General features: G+C 63.5%; 1 protein-coding gene across 2 annotated transcripts; it reads right to left on the bottom strand.

Annotated features, from left to right (window-relative positions):
* Positions 1 to 377: 377 nt before the first annotated feature.
* IRAK1 (interleukin 1 receptor associated kinase 1) lies at positions 378 to 8,950 on the bottom strand. 2 transcript variants are annotated; one of them, XM_035011067.1, is made up of 14 exons: positions 8,748 to 8,949; positions 8,497 to 8,664; positions 8,256 to 8,387; positions 8,033 to 8,136; positions 7,658 to 7,846; positions 7,358 to 7,422; positions 7,097 to 7,211; positions 6,226 to 6,344; positions 5,562 to 5,769; positions 5,121 to 5,186; positions 3,312 to 3,548; positions 2,475 to 2,910; positions 1,912 to 2,055; positions 378 to 1,390 (listed from the first exon to the last, which is right to left on the bottom strand). In XM_035011067.1, the coding sequence occupies exons 1-14, from the start codon at positions 8,881 to 8,883 to the stop codon at positions 1,329 to 1,331; spliced, it is 2,181 nt and encodes a 726-aa protein (XP_034866958.1). In that variant the 5' UTR covers positions 8,884 to 8,949; the 3' UTR covers positions 378 to 1,328. The 2 variants fall into 2 exon arrangements, with proteins under 2 accessions (XP_034866958.1, XP_034866962.1); XM_035011071.1 differs by lacking the exon at positions 7,658 to 7,846 and having other exon boundaries at positions 8,748 to 8,950.
* Positions 8,951 to 9,163: the final 213 nt, after the last annotated feature.

Below are 9,163 nucleotides of genomic sequence, written 5' to 3'. Positions count from 1 at the left end.
GGGCACCTGGGTGGTTCAGTCAGTTGAGTGTCGGACTCTTGGTTTTGGCTCAGGTCATGATCTCAGGATCGGGAGATGGAGCCTCGAGTCGGGCTCACACGCTGGACACGGAGCCTGCTTGAGATTCTCTCTCTTTCTCTCCTTCTGCCAACCCCCAACCCCAAAGGAAAGAAAATGAAATAAAGATACCATTTACAATTGCATCAAAACCATAAAAAAAAACATGGGTGTGGAAAGGAGGGCCTCTGGAGGATCTGTTTAGTGGGGTATGGGGCAGCGTGTCTGATGTCGGGGCTGGAGTTAGGAACCCCGAGATGAGAAGCATCGGGAAGACTCGAGCCTTTCAGTGCAACAAACTCCGCGAGTACAGCCAGAGGTTGAGACGTAAGCTTTTATTCCTCCTGGACAACTTGGACTTCAGCAACGCCTAGCTTCGTGGGGCATGTAGTGTGACTCATGGTCGCAGATAAAACATCTTTCCAAGACACTCAATTACATGAGACCTGACTTGCTTTTAAAAATGTGAGTCCGATTTTCTTCTTCCTCCTTCTTTGCCTTGCTTCCAACTCCCCACCTTCCTGGGGCTTCTCGCTGTCTGGGTAACTTAAGGTTTGGGCCTAGCCCAGGCCTGGGCAGTAGCCCCTCTGTCATTGTCACTGCCTGGCCCTGAGTGAGACTGAGCCAGCGGCCTCTGGAGTCTGACCTGGCTTGGCACCCGTCGGTGGGCGCACCCGGGGGTGGCCTGGCCGGCAGGCCATCACGTTAGGCTTTGCTCCCGGGTCCCTGGTGCAGCCTGCGGACACGGGCCTGCTGAGAGGGCACTGCCGGGCTCTCGGGTATCTCGTGCGTGAACCGAACCACAGAACAGCCACACCTTACTTTTTCAAGTTACGAGAGGCTGGGAGGGCCCCAGGCCTCATGTGCTCTCTCCTACAGAGCGGCCTCTTCTCCCTGGGGCTTCAGCCAAGTCCAAAGAGAAGGCCTAAGGGCTGCCCTGCCCAGGTCTTAGGGGAGCCAGCTCCCTGCTCCATCCTACTGGACTGGCCACCCCGCTCACCTCTCCTCCCCGACAGTAACGGCTTTCCTGTCCCCCAAATGCTGGAACGAAGGCAGGCCTTGAGACAGCTTCTAGCAGCTGGCCGGGGGCGCTCCGAGCCCGGCCTGTGCCCACACCCCGAGCGCAGCTGGGGCCACCACCTGCTCTCCCCTGTGCAGAGGGGGCCCCCACCCCCCACCGCCCACGGGCTGCTGAGGATTCGAGAGCCATGAGAACTTCCGACTATGAGAACTTTGACTTCCAGGTTTGGGGAATGTGCCAGGTGAACCGATCAGCTCTGAAATTCATCACTCTCTTCGGGCCCCTGCCTGTTCTGGTGTTCCACAGCGAAGCCTGTAGAAGGAAGAAATACCAGTTAGTAAGCGGGGGAGGCTCCCCAGCTGCCAGAAGGCCTGGCTCAAGGGCTGGACTGCGCTGTCATCTCAGCTCCTGGGCATTCCCTGGAATTAGGGGTTTCAAATGGCACCTGGAAGGGAAAGTACCTGCTGCAGCTTCATATGTTCTGGAAGCAATGGGGGGGGGGGGGGCTGGCACCCCCAGGCTAAGGGAAGGTGTTGCTGCGAGGAGGAGGCGAGGGAGCTCGCACAAGGCCTTGTCCAGAATACACAACTTCCTGGGGGAGGCGTCGGGGGCGGGCTGGGCTTCTGGCCATCGTCAGGAGGGGTGGCCTGCCTTTGAGCTGTCCCACGCCCTCAGGGAGCAGGGGCCTTGTCCATGCCCGATGGGAACAAACACTGTGCTGTTCGGGGCTGGCATGAGGAAGCATGCCCGAGCGGCCCTGGAGGCTGGCCATCCAGCTGCAGAGCGCACAGCCAAGCCCTGTCCCTCGAGTATGGGGCCAGTCCCAGGGGTACCTGGGAGGGAGCTTGATGACAGCAGCTGCAGGCTGTCCAGGACCCCATCCTCATACAAGGCCAGCTTCTGCACCATCTTCTGTCGGGCCGGGTTGATGACGATCCGCGGCGGCCGCGATGAGGCGGAGCTGCTCACAAGCGATCCTGCGGCAGAGAGAGCACCTCTCAGCTGCCGAGGCCGCGGTCCCTGGGCACTCCTCAGTGACGCCGCTGGCCTCACGGGTCTCCCCAGCCCCCAGCTTAGCTCCCTGACCCTTTGGGACAGAAGTCCTCCGTGCCGTCTCTGAAGGAAGGGCCTGGAAGGGGCCGTGCCGTCGCCCGGGCTCCCAGCTAGGCCAGGAACCCGGTCCTGAATAAAGCCTTCCTTGTTCCCGGCTTTCAGGAAGTGAGCTCCTGGCCCCTTCTCACCCACCTGGAGGGCAGGGCCTGGAGCTTGCTAGGGACGGAGTGAGATTAAGAGCAGGCCCCCAGTTCTCTCCTCCCAGAAGGCTGGGGGCAGGAGTATGGGGACTGCCACCAAAAGAGGCCCCCGGTCCCTCTTCTGGGCACCTGTCCCCAGCTACCTTCCATAGCTGCCAGCTGGGGCCCTGGGCCGCTCCCCCAGCTCGACTCTTGGGTGGCGCCCCCTTGAGTACAGCCGGCCTGCCCAAGGGCTGCTGGGGCCCACACGGTGGCCCCCCGCCCGGGGCTGCCTGGCCAGGCCAGGCCCGGGGGGCAGCGCGGGCTCAGGTGCCAGGAATGCAGGGCAGCAGACAGCCCGGACACACTCTCGTCACTCTCCACGGGCTGGTTGGGGCCTTTCTGGAGCCGCTCTGGAGCCTGGGCTGGTGCTCCTGAGGGAACCGCCAGGGGCTGCAGTGGGCTGGCACCGCGTGGGGCACTGCCAGTGAGGGAAACGTAGGAGTTTTCCTGTGGGGAAGAGGGGCCTCGGCTGGCAGCCTCTGGCTGCAGGGCTGGTCCTGCCACGGCCGCCTGCAGCTTCTCCAGACTCTCATACACCTGTGAGGAGAGAGGGGGCTCTCAGGGGCAGTGGGCCGGGCCGGGCCGCTCCCCAGCTCCACGGGCAGGCCGCGACCGGCCGCTCAGACCACTCAAATGGGGCGTCAGGGGAGAAGGGGGGGGTCAGGCCGCTGCGGCGGCCCAGAACACCCAGAAGGGGGCGCAGGAAAAGCCCTTCGCTTCTCTCTCTAGCAGTGGGCTTGCGCAGGAGGCTCCAGGCACCCTCAGCAGAACTGAAGGGCAAGCTACCAACATTTGGAGACCGTCCCCAGAAAGAGGTCTGGTAGGTGGCGTGGGCGGCACCCGGAACGCGGGGTTCCTGATAGGCTACCACGTGCCATGGGCAGCCAGAGTCTCGACCGCTTTCCATCCCCACCGGCCTCCCCCCTGCCCAGGGCTACCTGGGTCATGGGGGGTCTCCTCTTGGCCCGGCGGTGCAGGCAGCAGCAAGCCAGCTGGCCCAGGGCCAGGCCCAGCTCGGGTGGGCATGGCCCAGGCCTGGGGTCCACGTGCTTCTTACAGATCTGGCTGGCAATTGGGGCAGCCCAGGCATCTGTGGCCAGACCTGCTTGCAGTGTGGTCTGGGTGCTTTTCAAAGTCACCCCGGCCTCCTCGGCCTCTTCTTCAATGAGGTCTTTCTGTGGGACAGATAACATGAGCGTGGCCACTGGCGGGGGGGGGGGGGGGGGGGGGGGGGGCGCGAGGATGCCTTCAGCCCCATTCCCCAGGCTCTCATCACTGACTCCTGTGGTCTTTCTTAAGATTTATTAAGCACCCATTGTGTGCCCAGCACTGCCCCAAGGCCCTAGGGATCTAGTGACAGAGCACCCCGGGCCCACCTTCGTAGAACTGACCTCCTGCTGTGGGAGAGACACTGACAAGCCTCTAAACCAACGGAAAACTTCGACAGACGGGCCCATGGGGCTTTTGACCAAGGCCTGAGCAAGTAGCACTTGGGAGCTGAGATCTGAAGGCACAGATTAGCCAGAGGTCAGAGCCGAGGAGGAAAGGGAGTACCTCACAGAGAGGTACCCAGGGGTGCAAACGGAACTGGAGGCTGTCCTGGGTTTTGAGATGGGAAGGACCAGGAGGAAGCACCTGGGTCAGGGGGTGGCCTTTGAGGCAGAAGGAAAGGTTCAAACCAAGGCCCTGGGGCAGGCAGCGGGAAGCTAGCTGAGTTTGGGGGACAGAGAGAAGGTTGGTGATAGCAGGACCTGGGGAGTTGTGGCCATGTTAAGGGATTGGGCCTTCACCCCAAGCACGGTGGGAAGGCAAAGGGGCTTCCACAATCTCTTTTTTTGTTTTTGAAAGATCGCTTTGGCCGTGACATGGAGAACAAATAGGAAGGGTCCAAAGAAGCCCAAAGAAGGATCCCTGAGGGGTCTGGCCCACTGCCCTGGGGCAGCTATGACAACATGGAGAGCAGCCTCAGTTGGGTTGGCTCTACACACAGAGCCAACAGGACGTGCTGACGGATGTAGATGGTGAAGGAAGGAGGGCTCCTGGCTGGCTCCCCGATTGTAGACCCACCGAGACCCGGTAATGGACAGAAACAGCCCCAGGCCAGGAACAGGGGCAGCAGGAGGTATACCAGTTGTGAAACGTAAAGAACAAACGTGACCGGATGCGTTCCGGGCCCGAGAAGGCTCTGAGCACGGCACGTGTATAAGGTCTGTTCACATGTGGGGAAGCGGGCCCAGCGAGCCCTCCTGTCTCAGCCAAGGGGCGGGGGCAGCTCCGCCACAACGTGGAGCGCTCATCTACGGCGCGCCCGATTGCCCACCACAGCCTCTCCCAGGGCCCTGTGCTGTTTTCTGCTGTAGCTTCTGGTCCCAGAGCACTGGGACTGCCTTGCTGGGACGACCCCTTCCCCGCTCCCGGCCCAGGTGCGGTCTGGAAAGGCCCCTAGCATCTGCAGAAGAAAGACATGTTTTTCCTGAGCAAGGTCAAGGGAAGCTGTTTGGAGCCCTGCCTACTTTCAAAGATGAGTCAGCAGCAGCAGAGGCTGGCTTCTGTGGGGCACTGCGTTCCAGATCATTCCACCCTCCAGGGCTGCACCTGTTGGTTATCAGGAGTAGCGCCTCCCTGCCTGCCTCCCTCCCTCCCTCTCCCCTCTGCCTCCCTCCCTGCCTGCCTGCCTCCCTCCCTCCCTCTCCCCTCTGCCTCCCTGCCCGCCTCCCTCCGTCCCTGCCCCACTTCAGGAGGCTCACCAGATACTTGGTCCCGGCACCATGCATCCTCACGGCCCTCTGGCCGGCCAGGGTCTCCAGCACTACCTGGAGAGGGCAGGACAGAGAGTGGTGCAGTGGCTCCTGGGGGCTTGGCAGGGAGGGCCATATGCGGCGGGGCTTGCGGGGTGGACAGGGGCACAGCCCTTAGACGGGCAGATGAGGGCGGGCTATGGGACTGATGCTTCGGTGGTGTGGAGGGCCCACTTGAGGAAAAGGACTGCAAAATTACACATATGAAAGGAGATGCAGGGCCCCCATGGGAGGGGCCCATGTCAAGTAGAGAGGGGCTCTTGAGCTGAGGCTCCTGTTAGCTTCCTGCCAGATTGGCCTCCGGTCTCCTATGGAATTATCCAGGCCCTCCTGCCTTTGCTTGGCCACAACTCCCCCACCCCCGAGCCAGCAAAGGGGCCAGGGGCTCACCACGCCGAAGCTGAAGGTATCCGTGTCCACGGCCAGTCTCCCTGTCTTGACGTAATCCTCAGGCAGGTAGGCCAGGGTGCCACGCACGGTCCGTGTCCGGGCCACCGTGCTGCTCTGGCCGGGACTGGCCCCTGCAAAACGGCTGAGACGGGCCAGGCCAAAGTCTCCCAGTTTGGGCATCAGTCTCTCATCCAGAAGGACGTTGGAACTTGGGGAGGGAAGGAGCGGTGTCAGGTCGGCCCTGGCCCGCTCTGCACCCGACACTTGCCTGGCCCTGACAACCCTGGACTCAGGGTGGTCCAGCTACCCGGGGGCTCCCAGCTACTCGGGGGCTCCCTCACACGGTTCGGTCTGTGCTCACCGGGGCGGGGGGGGCATCCTTGGCCTCTGCTTCCACACCTGTCCCATGCCAGGTACTCAGTGACCCAGGGCCCCCAGCTCTGATGTCCCAGGTCTCAGGGCTCCACCCCGTCCCTCACCTCAGCCTCAAGCAGGAGAGGGCAGGCCTATTCTCATGGGGGACACCCAGAGCAGGGCTCCTCGGGGCTCGGAGAGCAAGTACCACTGCTGCCTACTGACAGAAGGTTTGGGAGCATCACTCCCCTGCCACAGACTCTATCCTTACAGCGCTTAGAGGCCCCAGGGGCCTGTGTCCCCGCCTCACCTTTTGACATCTCCATGGATGAGGCTGGGGCTGTCCTGGTGTAAAAACTGAATCGCCCGTGCTGTGCCCAGAAGGATGTTCAGTCGCTGAGGCCAGGAGAGAGGGGGGCAGGCCTGGCTCTGGAGTGGCAGAGGAAGCAAAGGGGCTGGGAGGGCCACGGTTCCTTGACCCCAACTCTCCCTCCACCTGTCACTGTGGGTTCTAGACAAGCCGCTTCACTCTCTGGGCCTCAGTTTCCTCTTCTGGAAAATGAGGAGCAAAATCTGCATGAGCTACTTCACAAGAAGGTGGAGAGTAAGCTATTCCACTGCTTTGGAAGGCATGTGGAACGTGCTTCCCGGAGTCATCGTGAAATGGGGCGCTCCTCAGTGCTTAGAGCTCCCTCCGCCTCTCTGGGGCCATCGGGATGCTGTCAGAGGCATTCTCCCCAGCTCCCCCAGCACAGCATGCCTGTCCTGAGAGCGGAAGTGCCCTGTGTGCCGTCAGCCCTTGCGTCTTGTGGGTGCGTGGCTAGCGGAGGGTCAGCTGCAGGTCCAGATGGCGCAGTTTACTGCCCACTGCCTCCTACTCTTGAGGGCCGTGCTGATAAGACCCTTCAGCTAGTCTGCTTGCCAGAGGAAGGGGCGTGAGTTGGGGCACCGAGTCGATAACCCCCTTTTTAAGGCAGCTTGAGCCAGGCTCCCAGGCACGCAGGAACAGCCGGGGAGGGACCACGGGAAAGGGTGCCAGGGAAGACGGCAGCCCACCTTGGGCCAAAGCCTGAGCCCGGGCCCTGCCCGCTGGTGGGACCCACTCACAGAGCCTGAGAGCTTCAGTCAGGTGCTGGGAGTGCTGTGGGGCCAGGGAAGCGTGCCAGGCCAGGGACAGCTACCTGGGAGTGCAGGCGGTCTTCCAGGGAGCCATTGGGCAGGAAGCCATAGACGAGGCAGTAGAAGCCACTCTGAGCACAGTAGCCAGCGAAGTCCACGATGTTTGGGTGACGAAACCTGCTTGCAAGAGGGGGACCTGAGCGCTTTCCATTTGGCCATCGCGGGGGTGGGCTCTGGGGGCCTGAGGGAGCCAGGTACCACGCTTTGTGGTCCTGGAGGCCAACGGGGCCCTGACCCGGTTCTCCCTCTGCCCCCAGACTCACCGTGACAGTTGCCCCACTTCGGTCAGGAAGCTCTGCTTCACTGTGGTCCACTCCAGGTCGGCCCCCTGCAGCCCCCAAGGAAAATGAGGGCGGGAGGCAGCATGAAGCTCTTGCAGCCAAGGCCTGATGGCCGCTCTCACTGCCACCTGTCCTGGGCCCAGAACCACCAAGGGGCTGGGGACCTCGAACCGGGGAATCAGAGGGCTGAACGAGGTACATGGGGGAGCATGGGAGAAGCACCAGAAAAGTGCGGGTCTGCTGACAACCTGCCAGGGCCTTTGCAGGGAAGGCTCCACCCACCTCCTTCAGCCTCTTCACAGCATACAGCGTGTTCCTCATCACCGCCCGGTACACACACCCGAAGCCACCCTCCCCGATCTTCAGCTCCTCTGAGAAGTTGTGGGTGCCCTGGGAGATCTCGCTGAGGGGCCAGCAGAATGGAGAGGGCTGGGCCCCCTGCAGGAGGGACACTGGGCTCTCTGGGTTAGGCTGTGGGCAGAGATCCTGGATCAGGTGAGGTCCTCTGTCTTCCCCTCTGCCCGACAGTCACAAGCGCCCCCTATCCCACTGCCTCCTGGCTGGCCCTACTGGGCTGGCTGGGGTGCCCAGGTGTACCAAAGGCTACATTTTTTTGCTCCTTGTCTTGAATATTTCCCTGGGGCAGGACCCACCTACCTTGGTAGAGGAAGGGGCTGGATATGGTGGTGGTGGCTGGAGGGCAGCAGGGCTTGGGACAGGACCGAGCTCAGCCCCAGAATGGGTCTGGGAGCCTGGAAAAGCTTCATAAAGATAACCAGTGAGAGGCAGGCAGAGACCGATGGCATGGTTTATGGCAGTGGCCATGGTCAAGGTGGCCCTTTCCACAGGTCCATCAAGCCCAACACCCGGGTCCTCTTACCTGGGGAGGGGAGTGTGGAGGCTGACGTCTGCAACTTCCGGGGGCGGGGGACCTCAGCCTCACAGGGTGCAGGGGGGCTGCTGGGCCTCGGGGTGCTGGTGCTGGGGGGCAGAAGAGGGGCGGGAGGGTGCCCTGGGACACCAGGAAAGAAAACGGCGGTTAGGCCCAGGCGGGGAGGAGCCCCGTAAGAGGCCCCGCACCCAGCCCGGGGTCCTGGGGTTCCCCGGGGCCGCGCGCTCACAGGCCGTGATGATGTCCCGAGCGCGGAGCAACTGCAGGTGCGTGAGGATGCTCACGAGGTCGGCCACGCGGGCGTTGCGGTTGATCCAGGGCCACAGGACGCTGGCCGTGCGCTGTCCGGAGCGCTCGCACAGCCGCAGCTCGGTCTGGTCGCGCACGATCAGGGCGGCTGCGGGGCGGGAGGCGTCAGGCCTGGGCGCCCGGGGCCCGCGCGCCCTCCGCCCCCGCGTCCCCCCGCCCGCCGCCACGCACCGAACTGGCACCAGTCGGCGGGCTCCAGGGCGTCCATCACTTTGTAGAAGCGGCACATGACCCAGGGCGGCACCTCGTACAAGAAGTGCTGGGCGCCGGGGGCCGCGGGGTCCCCCGGGCCCGGCCCACCGGCCATGGCCGCCGCCGCCCCCGGGCCAGGGCCTCTTGGGGCCTCTCGAGGCCGGGGCGGGCGCGGGCCTTGGCCGGCCGGGTCCGCGGACACTGACTCACTTCCCCTTTAAGCCGGCCTCGTGCAGCGCCCGGCGGGGCGGAAGGGGCGGGGTCCGGGCCCGCCGCCATCTTGCCCGCCGCCGCCGCCGCCGCCGCCGCGACCCTCGGCCACACGGGGGCGCGGCGCGCGGTCTCTGCGCGCGAAGGCCGCGCCCCTGGGTCCGGTTGGGCGGTGAGGCGGGCTT

Source organism: Mirounga leonina, unplaced genomic scaffold (genome assembly GCF_011800145.1).
Source record: "Mirounga leonina isolate KUSES-001 unplaced genomic scaffold, KU_Mleo_1.0 Mir_101799, whole genome shotgun sequence".
Taxonomy (NCBI): domain Eukaryota; kingdom Metazoa; phylum Chordata; class Mammalia; order Carnivora; family Phocidae; genus Mirounga; species Mirounga leonina.
This window is presented reverse-complemented; position numbering and strand designations above follow the sequence as displayed.